Source organism: Callithrix jacchus, chromosome 4 (genome assembly GCF_049354715.1).
Source record: "Callithrix jacchus isolate 240 chromosome 4, calJac240_pri, whole genome shotgun sequence".
NCBI lineage: Eukaryota > Metazoa > Chordata > Mammalia > Primates > Cebidae > Callithrix > Callithrix jacchus.
Window position 1 is genome coordinate 117,522,473 of NC_133505.1, and position 21,072 is coordinate 117,543,544.

At 40.8% G+C, this 21,072-nt stretch overlaps 1 protein-coding gene across 6 annotated transcripts in view; it reads right to left on the minus strand.

Moving 5' to 3' along the window:
* Positions 1–18,281: 18,281 nt before the first annotated feature.
* Positions 18,282–21,072, minus strand: part of REV3L (REV3 like, DNA directed polymerase zeta catalytic subunit) — a 202,051-nt gene continuing 199,260 nt past the window's right edge. For all 6 annotated transcript variants that reach the window (XR_013534485.1, XR_013534486.1, XM_035296532.3 and 3 more), the window contains one exon: positions 18,282–19,412. Coding sequence is in view for 4 of the 6 variants with exons in the window: in XM_035296532.3 (XP_035152423.2) it covers positions 19,272–19,412 (141 nt within the window). In the remaining 2 variants the exon portion in view is untranslated. The remainder of the gene's footprint in view (positions 19,413–21,072) is intronic.

Below are 21,072 nucleotides of genomic sequence, written 5' to 3' on the forward strand. Positions count from 1 at the left end.
GTCTCAGATATGTCTTTATCAACAGCATGAAAACAGACTAATACAGTGGTGGAGGAAATTCTTAGCCTTCCTGAAGCAGGGGAAAGTGACATTTTGCTTCTACACTCCCCAGAATCCATAAGCTCCAGAAGGAGAGAGGACCCAAGGGAAGAACATGATTGCAAAATGTGTTCTTGTCCTCTGCCCAAGTGCTTAACCTTTGCTCCAGTGTTTTTTAAACGTGGCTGCTGTTAGAATCACCTGGCAATGTTTAAAAATGACTGATGCCCAGCGTTTTAACTTAAATATTAATTTGATGGGTCTGGCATGGAGCCTGAGTATGGATATTTTAAAAAGTAACTCCTCCCCAATCCCCCATCATCGTAGTGTGCACCAAGATTGAGAACCACTGCTTTTATCAGCACAGAAAACTGGAACCTGTACTTCACAGTGTTTTGTTTTGTTTTAAGGCTAATTTACAGATTAAGTTATGCTGCTTTTGTAGATGCTTAAAATTCTGTGCACTTTCTCAAAGGAAAACCGGAGAGGAAGAGATCTGTTTTCTATTCGCTCCACTGCTGCTTGGTCCAGTGCAGGAAATAATGGCTGTTGTTTGAAGCCCTTCCTAAAACAAAAGCTCAGATCTTTTGGAGGGTGCCCTTCTAGGCAAGTTTTCACCAATCAATTTTGATTTGGGGGACTTAACAGGGTAAGAATGATCTCGTAGATTTTTTTTTCTTTTATCTTGTAGATTTATTACATCTGAATCTAGGACTAATCACCTAGGCTGGGTGTGGTGGCTCACACCTGTGGTCTCAGTGCTTTGGGATGCTAAGGTGGAAGGGAACCTTGAGCCTAGGGGTTCAACACTGCTGTAAGCCATGATCACACCACTGCTTGCGTGAGACTCTAACCCAAACAAAAACATAGACTACTCACTGTTTACATAGCTTTGTACAATATAAAATCTTGTTTGAATAAAATATTGATAAAATAGTGATGTTGGTTTAAAATTCATGTTTCAGTTGTTTCATTGATTTTTGAATTGATACATAATAGCTATACATAATTATATGGGTTCCCTATGATACTTTGATGCAATGTGTAATGAGCAAATCATGGTAATATGGATGTCAGTCACCTCAAATATTTTGTGTTGAGAACAGTCCAAATCTTCCAGCTATTTTGAAATATACAATAAGTTAGTGTTAACTGTAGTCACCCCACTGTGCTATCAAACACTATAACTTATTCCTTCTAACTGTATTTTTGTACTTGCTAACCAACCTACCACCTTCTGCTCTGTCCCCTGCCCTTCTCAGCCTCTGAACCATTCTACTCACTACCTCCCTGAGATTAATATTGTAGCTCACACATATGAGTGAGAACATGCAATATTTGTCTTTGTGTTAAGTGAAGTAACTCCCTTAACATAGGGTCCTTCAATTTCATCCGTGTTGCTGCAAATGATAGGATTTCATTTTATTATGGCTGAATAATATTCCATAGTGTATATATCACATTTTATTTATCTATTCATCTGTTGAAGGACACTTAGGTTGATTCCATATTTGGTCATTATAAATATTGCTGTAGTAAACATGGGAGTGCAGCTCCCATGTTTGGTATATCTCTCTGATACACCAATTTCCTTTCATTTGGATGCCAGCAGTGGAATTGCTGCATTATATGGTAGTTGTATTTTCAGTGTTTTGAGGATTCTCCATACTGTTTTATGTGGTGGCTGTACTAATTTATATTTCTCAGACAGTATAGCAGCATTTCACTTTCTCTACATCCTGGCTAGCATCTCTTATTTTCTGTTTTTTTGATAATAGCCATTCTGACTGGAATGAGGAGATATCTCATGATTTTGATTGCATTTTGCTGATTATTAGCAATGTCAGGCATTTTCTCTTTTGTTGTCGTTGTTGTTTTATAATCAGTCTCTGCTTATCCAGAGCATTTTTCATATACATATTGGCCACTTATATGTCTTCTTTTGAGAAATGTCTAGTCAGCCAGGTGCAATGGCTCACACCTGTAATCTCAGCACTTTGGGAGGCTGAAGCAGGTGGGTCACCTGAGGTCAGGAGTTCAAGACCAGCCTGGCCAACATAGTGAAACCCTGTCTCTAGTAAAAATACAAAAAAATTAGCTGGGCATGGTGGGCAGGTGCTTACCATGGTAATTCCAGCTACCAGGGAGAGTGAGGCAGGAGAATCGCTTGAACCTGGGAGGAGGAGGTTGCAGTGAGCCAAGATCGTGCCATTGTACTCCAGCCTGGGCAACTAGAGTGAAACTCCATCTCAAAAGAAAAAGAAAAGAGAGAAATGGCTATTCAGATCTTTTGCCCATTTTAAAATCAGATTACTTGTTTTTTGTTTATTTGTTTGCTGTTGAATTGTTGAGTTCATATGTATTCTGATTGTTAATCTCTTGTCAAATGGGTAGGGTTTTTTTTTTGTTCATTTGCTTGTTTTTGAGATAGGGTGTCACTCTGTCACCCAGGTTGGAGTGCAGTGGCATGATTTCGGCTCACTGCAACCTCTGCCCCCCAGGTTCAAGCGATTCTTCTGCCTCAGCCTCCCTAGTAGCTCGGACTATAGGCATGTGTCACCACGCCCAGCTAATTTTTGTATTTTTAGTAGAGACAGCGTTTCACCATGTTGGCTAGGCTGGTCTCAAACTTCTGACCTCAAGTGATCCACCTACCTCAGCCTCCCAAAGCGTTGGGATTACAGGTATGAGCCACCATACCTGGCCAGGTAGGGAGTTTGCAAATATTTCCTCCCATTCTGTGGGTTATCTCTTTGTTGATTGCATCCTTTGCTGTGCAGAAGCTTTTTAGCTTGATGGAATTCCACTAACCAATTTTTGCTTTTGTCACCCATGCTTTTGAGGACTTAGCCCCCAAAAAAATCTTTGGCCAGATCAATGTCCTGAAGTGTTTCCCCATGTTTTCTTCTAATAGTTTCATAGTTTTAGGTCTTATATTTTAGTCTTTAATCCATTTTGATTTGATTGTTGTATAGGGTGAGAGGTAGGGGTCTAGTTTCATGATTCTGCATATAGATCCTCAGTTTTCCCAGCACTATTTTTTTCAGATACTGTCCTTTCCCCATTGAATATTCCTGGTGCCTTTGTTGAAAATGAGTTGACTGTAAATGTGTGGATTTATTTCTGGGTTCTCTATCCTTTTCCATTGGTCTGTGTGTCTGTTTTTATGCCAGTTTCAGTGATGTTTAAAAATGAGTTTGGCATCTCTACTTCAGAAACTAGTCAAGAATATATACAGAGTTTAGAATATGAGTGCTCCAAAATATATGTGATGGTTGTATTGGATTCCTAAAATAGGAATAGTATTTGTACTTCATATAGACATTTTGAAAATGACATATAAATTCTCTAGTAATATCTCACATCTTTAGTAACATCCAGTCTACTCACTAAGTAAATATTTTACTTAAATAATAATTTCCTAATCTAGGTGATTATAGATGTTTCTGTTTTAGAGTGGAAAAGACGTTTTCAAAATTGTATGTCAGGTAGGAATTGGGATCCTTCTCCTGACTTCCCTTCCCTACAGGTCCCAACAGCTGAAAGCTTGCCCTTAGTGACCACAGTCCTATTTTTAACTTGTTTAAAACAACCATAGTGATAATCTGGCTAAACAGTTCTAACTTGGAGCATGATTCAGGTGTTTCCCCATGTTCCCCATGAAACCTTCCCATCCCCCTTTACATGTTCTGAGTCTTGGTGTATAATAGCCCAGCAAAAGGGGAAATCCCTTATAAAACCATCACATCTACCAGGACTTATTTACTACCATGAGAACAGCACGAGAAAGATCCAACCCCATGATTTGATTACCTCTCACTGGGTCCCTCCCATGACATGTGGGAATTGTAGGAGCTACAATTCAAGATGAAATTTGGGTGGGGACACAGCCAAACCATATTATTCCAGCCCTGACCCCTCCCAAATTTCATGTCCTCACATTTCAAAACCAATCATGGCTTCCCAACAGCTTTCCCCACCACAAAGTCTTAACTCATTTAGAAGTCCACAGTCCAGGCTGGGCGTGGTGGCTCACGCCTATAATCCCAGCACTTTGGGAGACTGAGGCGGGTGGATCACAAGGTCAAGGGATCAAGACCATCCTGGTCAACGAGGTGAAACTCCATCTCTACTAAAAATACAAAAATTAGCTGGGCATGGTGGAGCGCGCCTGTAGTCCCAGCTACTCAGGAGGCTGAGGCAGGAGAATTGCTTGAACCCAGGAGGTGGAGGTTACGATGAGCTGAGATCACACCATTGCACTCCAGGCTGGGTAACAAGAGTGAAACTCTGTCTCAAAAAAGTAAGTCCAAAGTCTCAACTGAGTCAAGGCAAGTCTCTTTTGCTTATACACCTGTAAAATCAAAAGCAAGTTAGTTACTTCCTAGATATAATGCAGGTAGAGGCATTGGGTAAATACAGCTCTTCCAAATGGGAGAAATTGGCCAAAACAAGGGCAAAAACCTCAGGCCAGTCTGAAATCCAGCGGGGCAGTCAAATCTTAAAGCTCTCAACATTATCTCCTTTGACTCCATGTCTCAAATCCAGGTCACTCTGATGTAAGAGATGGGTTTCCATGGCCTTGGGCAGCTCCACCCCTATGACTTTGCAGGGCATAGCCCCCCTCCTGGCTGTTTTCATGGGCTGGCCTTGAGTATCTGTTTTTTCCGGATGCATGGTGCATGCTGTTGGTGGATCTACCATTCTGGGGTCTGGAGGATAGTGGCCCTCTTCTCACAGCTCCACCAGGTGGTGCCCCATTAGGGACTCTGTGGGGGCTCCTACCTCACCTTTCCCTTCCACAATGCCCTAGCAGAGGTTTTCATGAGGACCCCACCCCTGCAGCAAACTTCTGCTGGGCAACCTGGCATTCCCACATACCCTCTGAAATCTAGGCAGAGGTTCCCAAATCTCAGTTCTTGACTTCTGCACACCTGTAGACTCAACACCACGTGGAAGCTTCCAAGGCTTGGGGTTTGTACTCTCTGAAGCCATGGCTAGAGCTGTGCCTTGACCCCTTTTAGCCATGGCTAGAGTGGCTGGGAAGCAGGGCACCAAGTTTCTAGACTGCACACAGCAGGTGGGGCCCTGGACCTGGCCCATGAAACCATTTTTTCCTCCTAGGCTTTCAGGCCTGTGATGAGAGGGGTTGCTGCAAAGGTCTCTGACATGCCCTGGAGACATTTTTTCCATTGTCTTGGGGATTAACATCTGGCTCTTCGTTACTTATGCAAATTTCTGCAGCCAGCTTGGATTTCCCCTCAGAAAATGGGTCTTTCTTTTCTATTGTACAATCAGTCTGCAAATTTTCCAAACTTTTGTGCTGTTTCCCTTTTAAAACTGAATGCTTTTAACAGCACCCAAGTCATCTCTTGAATGCATTGCTGCTTAGAAATTTATTCTTCCAGATACCCTAAATTATCTCCCTCAAAGTTCCACAAATCTCTAGGGCAGGTGCAAATGCCACCAGTCTCTTTGCTAAAACCTAGCAAGGATCACCTTTACTCCAGTTCCCAAAAAGTTCCTCATCTCCATCTGAGACCACCTCAACCTGGATTTCCATATCATTATCAGCATTTTGGTCAAAACCATTCAACAAGTCTCTAGGATGTTCCAAAGTTTCCCACATATTCCTGTCTTCTATGAGCCCTCCAAACTGTTCCACCCTCTCTGCCTGTTAACCAGTTCCAATGTCACTTCCACATTTTTGGGTATCTTTACAGCAGCATCCCACTCTACTGGTACCAACTTACTATATTAGTCTGTTTTCACACTGCTGATAAAGACATACCTGAGACTGAGTAATTTATAAAGAAAAAGATTTAATGGACTCACAGTTCCACATGGCTGGGGAGGCCTCACACTCACGGCAGAAGGTGAAAGGCACAACTTACATGGCGCCAACAAAAGAGGAGGAAAGCGAAGTGAAAGGGGAAATCCTTTATAAAGCCATCAGATCTCATGAGGCTTACTTACTCACTACCAGAGAACAGCACAGGAAAGACCTGGCCCATGATTTAATTACCTCCCACTGGGTTCCTTCCACAACACATGGGAATTATGAGAGCTTCATTTCAAGATGAAATTTGGGTGGGGACACAGCCAAACCATATCACTTAGGACAACTCATGTTTAAAAGTGGGGAAGTTGAAGCTGAATTAGGAGAGACTAAATGATCATACTCTCCCTTGTCTTATCTAAGTAATTATAATAAATGACACTCCAGGTGTCCTTACTTAACTGCTGCTATCTCTTTTTTCAGTGACTTGAGTTTACAGCCATGCACTCTGCTCTGGCAGAGATCTTCCTGTGCAAATCTTTGCCTCATGCCAGATAATGCTGAGCAAATCTTGACCTTTTCTGGCTCCTTCTAAAAACAACATTCAAGAAGTCTTGCCACTGGGCAGTACAGGATTGGATTTCAAACTCCTAAGTATAACTATGTGATATCCAGGGATCCCCTGTGCTGTACATGAGGAAGCAGGGGCTTGTTCTGTCATCCCACTCCTACTTTATCTTCATGGATTTGGTCAGACATGAGCATAGACTTAGTGGCCTACCTCTGACCACACCACTCACTGCTAGAGTTCCCTGGGGCTGTAAGGATGGAGTAAGAGACTGTGGTTTACAAGGACAGACTTGAGTACTAGCTGGGGCCCCTTGTGCTACCTCCCATTGGCTTGGAGAACGGTATTTTTTTATTTGTTCATGACAGCAGGCACTTCATTTTCCCTCCTTTGGGAAATTTGAATGGATCCGGTAGAATGCATGAAGAAAGTCCATATGTAGTGTGGGTGGTGGTGGAGAATGTGGCATCTGGAGTCTGTCTGCCTGGATTTGAATTATGACTCTGCCACCTACTACCTAATCTTATTGCTTAATCTCGTCATGCCTCAGCTTTCTTTCATGAAGTTGGCTGTGAGATTTAAATGAGATATTTGTAAAGCAGTTAGCATATTGCCCTATACATATTATTATGGGCTGAATTTTGTCTGCCTCAAATTCATATGTTGAAGCTCTAATCCTATATATCAGAATGTAACTGTATTTGCAGATAGGGTCTTCAAAGAGGCAATTAAATTAAAATGAGGTTTTTAGGGTGGGCTCTGATTCAGTAGGACTGGTGTCCTTGATAAGAGGAGGAAATTTATACCCAGACAGACACAGAGGGAGACTAAAAGTGATGACACAGGAGAAGACGGCCATCGAGAAGCCAAGGAGGGAGGCCTCAGAAGACACCAATGCTGTCAACACCTTCATCTTAGACCTTTAGCCCCCAGAACTGTGAGAAAATAGATGTCTTTTGTTTAAGCTACCCAGTGTGCTTTGTTATGGGAGCCTTATAAACCAATACACTTACTAAGCAAACAATAAATATTAGCTTCTATAACTATTATCATTATTGTCCAGGTGCAGCTGCTCACGCCTGTAATCCTAGCACTTTGGGAGGCCGAGGTGGCTGGATCACCTGAGGTTAGGAGTTTGAGACCAGCCTGGCCAACCTGGCGAAACCCCATCTCTACTAAAAATACAAAAAAACCCAGCTGGGCGTGATGGCAGTAACCTGTAATCCCAGCTACCTGGGAGGCTGAGCAAAATCGCTAGAACCCTGGGGATGGGGATTGCAGTAGTGAGCCAAGATCGCACTACTGCACCCCACCCTGGGTGACAGAAAAAAAACAGTTATCATTATTATTCCCAAGGCATTCAGTCAAAGAAAAAACAGCCACAAAATGAGGAATTTTAGTCAGAAAATAATGCTCACAATTTTAGTAAAAGAGACTACCTACAAAGGGAAGTAATAAACATTTTTCATAATTGTTAGGAAAACCAGGTTGGATGGTTTTATGCTATTTAAATATGCTATTTAAGTTATGGGCCATGAAAACGCTTAGTTGTCCTCACAAGTCAGTATGGCTGGGAGCTCACGATGCTCTGCCTGGGGAACTGTTTGCGCTCCATGCAAAGAATGACCTCCAAAAGTGCTCTAATCAAGTAACCTTGATAGCTGCAGTCCAGTAGCAACAGAAACAGAACATGAAGTAGTTTTTTTCTTTTAATGGGGGGGGTAATATATTCATATAGTAATAAAATCAAACAGTACAAAGGTGAATTGTAAAGTAATCTTACTCACTTTTGACCCCCAGCCTTAACCCCCACTAAGGTAACCACTCCCCTTTGTGCACCTTCCAGAGATATCAGTGCATATTCAGAAGTGTGCTTATATGTGTGTGTTTGATATTTATCTCCTCTGCTTTATTTTTAATTTGTTTTAGTTGACGAAATTGTATTTGTTGTGTACAACATGATGTTTTGAAATATGTATTCATTGTGGAAGGTGAAATTGAGCTAATTAACATGTGTATTACCTCTGCTTTATTTTAAACATAGATTATTGGTAGCAGTACATATAAAAGAAGAGCATATTTTAAGCCAGGTGGAGTGGCTCATGCTTGTAATCCCAGCACTTTGGGAGGCCAAGGTGGGTGGATCACCTGAGGTCAGGAGTTTGAGACCAACCTGGCTAATATAGTGAAACCCCATCTCTACTAAAAATACAAAAATTAGCTGGGCATGGTGGTGTGTGCCTGCAATTCCAGCTACTTGGGAGGCTGAGGCAGGAGAATTGCTTGAACTCAGGAGGTGGAGGTTACAGTGAGCTGAGATTGCACCATTGCATCACTCCAGCCTAGGTGACAACAGTGAAATTCCATTGCAAAGAAAAAAAGAGCATATTTTAAAAAGAATCTAAGCTTTTATATAATTATAATCCCTACGCTTCCCTCTAGCCAGTATTTTTGACCTATCTGAGGTGCTCAGGTACCATCCTTTCTATAGCCAGATCCAGGCACCGTGCTGGTGCTGGGTCATGTTGGGGCACAAATCAGGCTAATCTCTGACCTTGTGGCATTTCCAGTCTAATTGAGGGATTGACATCAAATGTTGGTGCAGATAATCAACTGTAATGTGCTGTAAGTCACAGCAGCACACAGTGATGATGAGAGCATGGCCCTGGCCATGGCATCTCACGCCTCAGCAAAGGGTGAGTAGGTCTCATTTTGCCTTGAGGATGCCGACTCCACTTCCTCTCCCTGTGCTCAGTGGTACCACATTCTCTCCTCAATGTCTAGTGTCCCCCAGTTCAGTGCCTCTCTGGTTTTTTTTCTCTATAAAATAAACGTGTGTGTGCGTGTGTTGTGGGGTAGACAGCATGTGGTTACCTAAAAATGTGGAATCAAGGTGTTGCAGAATATTTAGGAGACTGGAGAGATCAATGGGTGAAACAAGAGGATTTTATTAAGATGGCCTCAATGGATTAGCATCCCTAGGCTGAGCAAAAGAGAAGGAAAATGGGGTGCTTTTTATACATCCAGGAAGATGTAGCAGCTAACAGGTTTACAGAAGCCAGAACAAAGAACAGTTAATTAATTTGTAAGATGTCTTGTAATGTAGCTTACATTTGAAAAATAGCATTCTGAGACACACATTGTACATTCTTTGGGTGTTATCTTGCCCTGTGACTTGCAGCTGGTCAGCAAGAAAAACAGGAGTCTTGAGATGCCTGGGAACTTTGATGAGAATGTGGGGAGAATAGGTAAGGTAGGTTTTACGGGGAGTTAGTTAATTTTAAACAGAGCTGGGAATTAGGTTTTATATTGAACACAACATAGTAAACTTTATTTCATTATGCAGCAATTACAGACTACCATTGTTGTTACTTAATTTCTATCTTTATTTCCTGCATTTGTTGCTTTTTATTAACCATTGCTTTAAGCATTTACTACTAGTTCAAAGTTAATTTTGGTTTAGGTCAGTTGGTGTTTTTATGAGCTTATTTACTAGTTTTATTTCATGCCTGTTTGGTTTTTGTAGCTGGATGTCAGGGTAGATGGCTTAGGTGCGTTGCAGAGTTTTTTAAGAGAACCCTTTTGGGAGTGCCTTTTTTGGTGGACAGCAGGCTGGTGTGTTAGCTTATGGTCAGCGTATAGCACTGAGTTGTATTTTTTAGCACTAGGTTGAGAGTTCTTTTCCTGCCACGAGAGGCATAAAATGAACTTTTAGTGCTTGATGGTCCCTTCGCAACTGTGCCTGTCTTAGGTTGTCCCTCCTCTGAAGAATCTTGCCTATCTTTGGCTAACCAGTCATCTGCCCCGGGCCCAGCTAGGGTCACAGCTGGAAAGTTGGAAGGCTCTTGGGGCTGATCCACAGTGCATTGTGGTTCCAGGAGCGGTGCTATTATTTACCTTCAAGTTGTTTCTTCTGCTAAGCTGCCTGCTCGGAAAAGATGGTATTAATGCAGTTTTTTTTGGCTATTAACATATTATTTGCACAGTTTAAGCTTATTTTATCCAGACATCTGCCAGTGATTAAGTTCCATTAGATGGTTACACTTTACATAAGCTCATACAAAGCTCCACCATTATATACGTCATTTTGAGACTGTTCTACGTCCTTTTGGGGCACAGGCTGATACTTAGTTAATGCCATTAATTGACTGGTGGTTTTCTTGGCCACTACTGCTTCTATAGTTGACTGAATACTTCTAATTAAGAGAGGCAAAGAGACAAGGTAGTATAAAACACCCTGCTAATATAATTACTACTCCCCCTGTTAGGGTTTTAAAGCCCCCCTCCCCAACCATGAAAATCATCCTCCAAAGGGAGTCTGGTGACCACCCTTTTCCAGGTTTGTACTGGAACATGGGTTTGTTTCTGCACCCTGGTGGTAATTTCCATGACTGCTTGTCCATTATTATTAATTTTTAGACAACAGTTTGATAAGTTAAACTTTCTACATACACCTTCTTCTTGGGCTAAAAGATAATTTAATGCTAGTCTGTGTGGCTTGTACAGCTAGCAAATTTAAAGCTCTGGATGTTTTATTGGTTGTGAGTTGTAGAACCACCTGCAGCCTATTGATGTGGTTTATCACATGGATGGGAGTGCGATATTCCCACAACCCATTTTATGCCCAAGTAGCTGGGCCATAATAATTAATTATCCTTTCTGGGGGTTAGTCTGTGTCTTTCCGGTCTCCTATCTGTACATCTTTCTTTAAGTTCACTGCCCACTTGCTTCTACTTCTGGATTCATCATAAATGGGGTATCCTAAAACTTTTCCTTGTTTCAGGGGGAGCAAGAAAAATGATGGCTTAATAATTCGCAGCACACAAGCCCCTGTCCGTTTTTCTGGCAGCTGTCAATAAGCCGATTGGCCACAAATCCATTAAAGGCCGGTGGATACCTGCCAAGCATTTGGTGCCTCTAGTTGGTACCAGGAATGGTTTAAGGAAGGAAATCTAGAAAATGGGCTGAATTGAGGTGGTTTGGAACTGCTCTTACCTTGTTTGTTTTCTCTCTGCCAAAGGGTTTATCCTGTAATTTCATTGTAATACTGCTGTCTTAGACATGCTAGTCCAACTACTGGGTTAGTGTAGGTTCCCAACGGGCAATACAGCACCTTCCTATGATGGAGGCCTTTAGGAGCCAGGTACTGGAACCGGTAGATGACAATTCTGGAGAGTTTGAGGCAGGAAGGGTTAAAGTGTAATTATCTTAGGGTAGCAATTCCTTTGCCTCCCAAGGCCATTGATCCCCCACGTTAGTTCCTCCACATACGTAACATGAGGTGACTCCTAAATTCTCTGCTGTATTTTCATCTAGCTGAGCAAATAGATTCTTAGCAGTAGAGGGTGGCTCAGGAATTGCTTGGTTAAAATGCTTCTTAAATGACTTACAGACTCGAAATTGTTGCCGAGCTTGGTGTACTCTAATTTTGTTAACTACATAGAGAAACTCACGGTCTAAGTAGGGTTGCTTTCCTTCATCTTGGGGTCCCACCAGTCTAGTATATTTTAATGGTACTTCTCTGCCTGTAGTCCACATCGGTGAATTTGGCTCTAGAATAGTGAAGTTTATGAGACTGCAGGCTTCTGTGTCACAATTGTATCTATGACCCTCTGCTACCCAAAATGGAACTTGAGTAAGCACAGTTCGCCTCTTTTCCAGAGTTGGAGGTTTTATAGTTGCAACTTGAGTATGCAGTGTGTGCTGGCATGACTTCTGTATGGCCGCATCTAAGCAATGACTTAGCCTGGCAGGCATTAAGGTACAGGAATATATTTCCTCTGTGGGAAGGCAATACTCAGGTTGAGTTGTAAAGACTTCCTTCTCCTGATCTTTTGTGGAGTTTGAACCAAGTTCCAGGTAGAAGTTTGGGATTCTGGCATACATAAGGTTGATTATTACCTGGATTAGAAATTGAATAGGTAGTCTGATTATACATGCAAGTTCCTAGGGAGGTTCCTTTACACTTATAATGGGTTTGGTATATAAAAGTTTTGACTTGTGCGTACCCTATCCATGTGGCATGGCTGCACATAGGACACCCGTCCAAAACCTCTTCCCTTTCTAAGGTAGGTTTTACGGAGAGTTAGTTCATTTTAAGTAGAGCTGGAGGTTAGGTTTTACATTGAACACAATACAGTAAACTACTATGCAGCAATTACAGACTACCATTGTTATTTCTTTCTTCAAAGGTGGGCTGTGAGGTCTGTTTCTTTTAAACAATCTGTTACCACCTGGGGCCTTCTGTTCCTAAGCCTTTCTGGAGTTCTCTAGCAATGATCAGTTTTGACCTTCTCTCTCTCTCCCTCTTTTTTTTTTTTTTTGAGACAGAGTCTTACTGGGCGATAGCCCAGGCTGGAGTGAAGTAGAGTGACCTCGGCTCACTATAACCTCTACCTCCTGGGTTCAAGCAATTCTCCTGCCTCAGCCTCACAAATAGCTAGGATTACAGGCATCTGTCACCACGTCCAGCTAATTTTTATTTTTTAGATTTTTTTGAGACGGAGTCTCACTTTGTCGCCCAGGCTGGAGTGCAGTGGTGCAGTCTTGGCTCACTGCAACCTCTGCCCCCCAGGTTCAAGTGATTCTCCTGCCTCTGCCTCCTGAGTAGCTAGGATTACAGGCATCTGCCACCGCACCTGGCTAATTTTTGCATTTTTATTAGAGATGGGGTTTCACCATCTTGGCCAGGCTGGTCTTGAACTCCTGACCTCAGGTGATCTGCCCACCTCGACCTCCCCAAGTGCTGGGATTACAGGTGTGAGCCACCCCGTTGACCTTCTCTTTTTTAACTTTGGGTTCTTCAGATAGGGGAGGAGGTGGCAGCAAAGGCATGTTCATATCATCTTGCAACTAATGCCAATTTGCTCATGTCTGTCTCCCAAATACCTGTGAAATACACAAGGGCAGGGGCTTACCTCAGCATCTCCAGATGAGTGAAATGCCATGCACTTCTCAATGCTCAGTAAATATTTATCGAATGGCAAATACTTAAAATCTGTGTAACTACTTTTGTATTCATATTAATATTCACAAAGCCTCTATGGATAATCAGGAGGCAGGTGGTATTATCCTGTTTTCAGAGTGTGAATATTTTTAAACTTAGTATCTGTGATCAAATGCGTTACTTTTCTGAAGAGTTGCATTGCTATTAGTGATCACGGGAAAGCCCAGAGCATGGAAGTTCCTTATTCCTGTCCCATCATTCTTTCCCCCAAACCCTCCTGTCCTTCCAACAGGACACTTGTGGTGGCATCAGTAGCAAGACAGGTAAAGACTCATAGGCAGTAAAATGTCCTTTTGATTTAAAAAATACCTTCATCTGCCTTCCTGGTTGCACTCTCCTCTCCCCAGATATAGAAAGAAACCTGATCTTATGAATCTCAGAACTCCTCCACAAAATATTTTGCTTTTGGAGGTTGACCAAAGTGCCAAAATGCAGCTATTGACACGTGTGAGGAAAGGAGACAGAGAGGTAGATTAGGTGGTGCGTATGTATTGATTTCCTCCTTGGATCCTGAATGCAGACATAATCTGTGACTATTTGCCTATACCAAGTTAGTTATTAAGCAGAGCTGGGGCATTAGAGGTACTGAATTTTATCCGCTATTATAGAACTCAAATGGGCTGGGCATGGTGGCTCATGCCTGTAATCCCAGCACTTTGGGAGGCCAAGACGGGTGGGTCACCTGACATCAGGAATTTGAGACCAGCCTGGCCAACATGGAGAAACCCTGTCTTTACTGAAAATACAACAATTGTCTGGGAGTGGTGGTGGGCACCTGTAATCCCAGCTACTCAGGAGGCTAGGTAGGAGAATCACTCGAGGCCGGGAGGCAGAGGTTGTAGTGAGCCGAGATCATGCCACTGCACTCCAGCCTGGGTAACAGAGACCCTGTCTCAAACAAAACAAAAACCCTCACATGGTTAAAGGTAACCATTCTCATCACATCAGGGGAACAGGGCAAGGTATAATGGGGATAAAAGTCAGTAGAACATGAATGCCAACCATTCTCCTAGAGTTACAGAGCTCACTAACAGATGTCTGAAATATCCAGCCTAAAAGTAGCTACTTGTGCACTGCCATCTCCCTCAACCCCCACAGCTGATGGCAGAGCCCTAACAATGTCATTTATGGCCAGATTTATTTTTACTTTATAAAATTAAATATGTGACTATTTTAAGAAATATTAGTCTACAAGAGGGAAGTCAATTTAAAAGTTTATTTGGGCCTTGTGTAGTGGCTCCCAGTAGCCTGTAATCCCAGTATTTTGGGAGCCTGAGGTCGCTTGAGCTCAGGAGTTTGAGACCATCTTTACTAAAAATACAAAAAATAGCCAGGTGTGGTGTTGTATGCCTGTAGTCCCAGCTACTTGGGAGGATAAAGTGGGAGGATTGCTTGAACCCAGAAAGACTGGAGGTTGCAGTAGCTGAGATCGCCCCGCTGAACTCCAGCCTGGGCGACAGAGCAAGACACTGTCTCAAGACAAACAAAACAAGCTTATTTGTTTGTTTGGCCTTAAGGACTATTCCTTTACTTCAGCTGTTATGAAAGTAATAGCAACAGAGTAGATGAAAAGATTGACCACACAGCTTTAAGACTTTACTAATGTAACATACGGAAGACATGTTTAGCTGATCAGGGTGGCACACCTGACGGCAGGTAGGACGCATCACCTGAGATCAGGGTGACGCACCTGATGGCAGGTAGGGAGCATCACCCGAGATCAGGGCGGTGCACCTGACGGCAGGTAGGACGCATCACCTGAGATCAGGGTGACGCACCTGATGGCAGGTAGGGAGCATCACCCGAGATCAGGGCGGTGCACCTGACGGCAGGTAGGACGCATCACCTGAGATCAGGGTGACGCACCTGATGGCAGGTAGGGAGCATCACCCGAGATCAGGGCGGTGCACCTGACGGCAGGTAGGACGCATCACCTGAGATCAGGGTGACGCACCTGATGGCAGGTAGGGAGCATCACCCGAGATCAGGGCGGTGCACCTGACGGCAGGTAGGACGCATCATCTGAGATCAGGGTGGCGCATCACCTGAGGCTGAGGGTATAACCCATGTCAGTCGGTGGGGCTGAATGCAGTCCACAAGTTCTCTGGGTAGCCTGCTCCATTGGCAAGATGACCTCACTGGGCCACCTCCTCTAAGAATTCTTCTTACCTTTAACTGCTCTCTTCACATTTTTATGTTTTTCCCCATTTATTGGCCTTCTTCAAAGACACTATTTTGTGTCCATATGGAATTATTACATGATTCATCTAGGGAAAAGCTTGAGTGGAAAGTGAGAAAAATGAGAGAAAATGTTAAACAATAGTAACAAACATTAATGTTCGCTTAATTCATTAAACATTAAAAAAATATTTAATGAAATTATTTGATGTCTCTGAGCTTCTGATTCTTTTTTAAATGAAAACATCCTAAAGAATGAAATTGTTTCTTCAGCAATACTTAAAATTTTTTTCCCTGTGATCTGCGAGACAAAGCTTTATTTAGTCAATCTAAAAAGGAGGGGAAATTATGGAATACAGGAAGATCCTTACAAGAAAATTTCTTGGTAAAAGAGGTCCAAATTTCAACACCCTCCCAGATGAGTTAGCGAGACAGCAAATGGACCTCACTAAAAGGCAGTTAAGCTATAGACTCTGAGGACAGTTTAAAAAGGAGGAGCTTCGTTGCAGAAAATAGAATCAGAGACAGGCTGAATGTGAGCTAGTTTAGGCATTCATGTTGAATAACCATTTGTTGATATGACCACATCCAATTATAATCAGGTTAAAAATGGCTATTCTGTTAAAAATACTGTTAAGTATTTTATGATGAGAAAGAGATGATGTAAGTGGAAGTCCTGACATCACAGAACTTGTAAATAATAGAACTTCATCAATGTCTACACACATAAGGGGAAAAAAAAACCCTAATGCTGAGGACTAGCCCCAGTCTCCCAAAGAAAAAAAGTCTCCAGAAGTGGGAATGTATTATGTCTTAGTGAGACTCGAGAGAAATTGTGTTTAGACACATGCTATGTATCTCTTTGGTTCCATATTTACCATGTAATTTTCAGAAAATGAATCCTCATTTGCAAGTACATATTCTGGCAATGGAAGGCCTTTTTCTGTTGAGTAACCAGGTGAGCTATTTATGTTAAAATAAAAATGCTTTTCTATTGAAAAACATAGGCATATGAAAGTTGGCATTTAAGGTTTTTTTTCCTCTAACATCTGATTTTTTTTTTTTAATTATACTTTTAATTTCTGGGGTACATGTGCAGAACATGCAGGTCTGTTACATTGGTATACACGTGCCATGGTGGTTTGCTCCATCTGTCATGCTGTCATCTACATTAGGTGTTTTTCCTATTCCCCCAACCTGACAGGCCCGTGTGTGAGGTTCCCCTCTCTGCATCTATGTGTTCTCATTGTTCAACATCCACTTATGAGTGAGAACATGGGATGTTTGGTTTTCTGTTCTTGTATCAGTTTGCTGAGAATGATGGTTTCCAGCTTTATCCATGTCCCTGCAAAGGACATAAACCCAGCCTTTTTTATGGCTGCATGGTATTCCATGGTGTGTATGTGCCACATTTTCTTTATCCAGTCTATCATTGATTGGCATTTGAGTTGGTTTCAAGTCTTTGCTAATGAAACAGTGCTGCAATAAAAATACGTATGTGTGTGTCATTATAATAGAATGATTGATAATTCTTTGGGTATATACTCAGTAATGGGATTGCTGGGTCAAATGGTATTTCTATTTCTAGATCCTTGAAGAATTGCCACACTCTTCCACAATGATTGAACTAATTTACGCTCCCAACAGTGTAAAAGCATTCCTATTTCTCCACACCCTCTCCAGCATCTGTTGTCTCCTGATTTAATGACTGCCATTCTAACTGGCGTGAGATGGTATCTCAGTGTGGTTTTGATTTGCATTTCTCTCATGACCAGCGATGAGCTTTTTTTCATGTTTCTTGGCCACAGAAATGTCTCCTTTTGAGAAGTGTCTGTTCATATCCTTTGCCCACTTTTCAATGGGGTTGTTTTCTTGTAGATTTGTTTAAGTTCTTTGTAGATTCTGGATATTAGCCCTTTGTCAGATGGGTAGATAGCAAAATTTTTTTCCCATTCTGTTGGTTGTCGGTTCACTCTAATGATAGTTTCTTTTGCTGTGCAGAAGCTCTTTAATTAGATCCCATTTGTCTAGTTTGGCTTTTGTTGCCATTGCTTTTGGTGTTTTAGTCATGAAGTCCTTGCCCATGCCTAAGTCCTGAATGGTATTGCCTAGGTTTTCTTCTGTGGTTTTTATGGTGTCTTATGTCTTATGTTTAAATCTTGAACCCATTTAGAGTTAACTTTTGTTTAAGGTGTAAGGAAGGGTTTCAGCTTTCTGCATATGGCTAGCCAGTTTCCCCAGCATCATTTATTAATAAATAGGAATCCTTTCTTCAATCCATACTAGTACAGCATGGTACTAGTACTAAGACAGATACAGACCAATGAAACAGAACAGAGGCAGAAATAACGCCACACATCTACAACCATCTGATCTTTGACAAACCTGGCATTTAAGTTTTTAAGAAGTAACGTAGCTTTTACTTTCCCTCTGGAAAGTTCTGACCCCAAGATTAATTTAATAATTATATCAAAATCAAAGTGAACACTGAAGATCCACTAACAAGTACACTATTAGAACTTTATAAAAGGATGAGTGCTAAAATTTTCCTATTTTTGCTGCCTTTTTGTTTTAACCCTGAAGTTTTGGTAAGGAAATTGTAATATGAAACGGGATATAAAAAAGTGTTAAATACTTCATTAAAACTGAGAAATGGCTAGAGTAAGATGTAACCAATGATAGGCTTATAAAAAAACATGAAGGCACACTGCTATATTTCATATTTTATTCAATTTTAATATGGTTTCCATTAACTTTTAAAACAAAATGATTTCCAGTTTAAAAAACAATGCACTGACCACATAATTCCTTTTTTATTTTACACAGTTATACAAATATTCTAAATACACATTTTGTGTTCAAGATGATGGCAAATAAGATTAACTGTACAGTACATAAGGAAAGAAAATATTTTAAGCATATTTAGAAGCAATAGAAATGTCTATACAAAACAAGCAAATGGAATAAAATTTTTTATTTTTAAAGTATTGCAACAGGCCCACAGGTTTGTAACAAAAATGTCTTTGCACAGTTCCTCACAATGCCCCATTAATAGCTAAAGCAAGACAGCATTTTTTTAAAAAATAATGTTTCAAAATGCTACACATGGTACTACTGTTTGCACAGTTTGATCAAAATAACAATCTACTTTGAGTCAAGCAAAACCTAGAGGAAATATACCAAACAACTTGAAAATCATTTGTATAAAAGTCATTGCACATTATTATTTTACTCAGTTGTTTGAAAAGTAAAAAAGTGTATTTACAAAATATTTTGCAGTCAAAATTATAAAGTGAATGGATATCTCGAAGTAACACGTCTTGATACAGACTGTTCAAGGAAAACACACGAATGTTTTTTCTTTAAGAGGTTTTCAGTGCTCCTTCCACAGGGAAGTAAACATGATCTAGTCAAATGGATTTACAAGATGGTACACATACTGGAGCAAATCCAACACCTGTATTATAAAACAAGGTTAAAAAGGTGACAGAATGAGGAATTTGTACATTATAAGAAGTGAGCTATTCAGAGATCAACAAGTACAATTTTTAATTCAGTTAGCATAGAAGTCTTCATAGTCTTCAGATAACAGACAGACAGTGAACATCCTTGACTCGATGAAAGTTAAAAAGCACCATGCACAACAGTTTAGTGGTAAACACTGAAAAAAATAGCACCTGTAATTCTGTGATATTGACAAGTTAAAACTGGTCTAGTAATTGCCGGAGATATGGTGCCTTGGACAGTTCTCTATTTACTCGGGAGAGTTTGAAAAGTACTGGGCAGTTCAGAGAAACACATGGGATGTGTCGATCAAAGCAACCTGTACAGTTCTTGCATATCTGAAAGCATAAGAGAATTAAAAAAATAGGAAAGTTTTTATGCACATGTGTAAACAACACATTTTTACACAGATTACGGGCAGATATACGATATATAAAAACTTTTATTAATTTTCATCTCTTAGAAGCCTTGACTACCCTATGTTGAGACATTTCTAAAGGATATTATTTTGTACACACACAATACAAATTTCCCCAAGGATTCATTTCGTTCCTGAAATTAACTTTCATTTACAATGGAATCCTATTAAAATCCACATAAGCTACCCAATTACCAAAGAATGTCTCTTAAATGAACTATCAACACAATTTGTTTCAAATTACTTAGACTATATCCTCATATGTCAATCATAAAAAAGTTACTCTTTTTCTTATTCCAGAATTGAAAAGCCAGTATGAAAAAAATTAAATGATGTGAATTTGAAAGTAGTGGTCTAGATCAGTGTTCAGTGAGCTTAAAAATAAACAAATGCCCCATCCCAGACCCATAATGAATCAGAATCTCTGGGCATGGAAGCGTAAGAATTTGTATTTCTTAAGGCTTCCAGATGATCTGGATGTATAAGACTGATCTTAAAGAAAATAATAAATCATGAGGCAATTTTTAAAAAGAGAAGCATTATAATGTTTTACACAATGATCAGATTTTTAAAAATACTTAAAGCCTCAAGTTGCATATACAGCTAAAAAAAGATTATAACATGAACATAAAAAAATTAAGAAGGATGCCAGTGAAGACTCCCAAGGGTTAAGAAAATGCAGGCCAACTTTTCACCTGAATAGTGTAGACAAGTGATTTTAAAAAGCGATACCAAATGGCAGCAACTACTCTGGACTGTCTTTTAAAAGAAATCAGATATGCTCTAGCAAATTATTTGATCTATATTTATCAAAGGGTTTCAGTTTTAGAGATGGCTCACAGGCCAGTACATTTTTGTTCTTTGCCCCAGTTATCTTCCAGTCAACCGAAGGGGCACCTTTCTTCTCAGTAGACTGGTTACTGTATCCAATATTATGATATTGTCACAAGCAGACTGCTTAGAAACATGTGCTTCAGTATGCTCCATGAAGACTGAGTATGCTGTTCTATGATATGAAGCCTTTGCTAATTACATCTCTGCCAAGAGACTCAAATGTATTCCCAAATATAGAATTTCTGTATTACAGCTCTATGAATTGCAGTTACATTCAGGTGCCAGGACAAACTGATAAATATTTAAGCCCTTTCTGTGCTTGTCTGATAAATAAGCCAGGATGGAATTACTTGACTCACTAAATTTAACTCAGTGTTTAGTTTCAAGATCCTTTACTGGTGATTTAAACCCTGAGCATTATAGCTTGATTCAGGCTTACATTTAAAACTTTAAATGCCCCAAGCTGGATATCTACTTTGTAGCTTATAGGGAGGCAAGCACTTAACAAATGTCTGCTTTAATCTTTATTATTTTTACTATCCTTTGGCTTTCTTGTTTAAAAAAATTCAGTCAAGGCTGGGCGTGGTGGCTCACGCCTCAATCCTACAGCTTTTGGAGTCCAAGATGGGTGGATCACCTGAGGTCAAGAGTTTGAAACCAGCCTGGCTCCCATGGTGAAATCATCTTCACTAAAAATAAAAAAATTAGCTGGATGTGGTGGAGCACACCTGTAATCCCAGCTACTT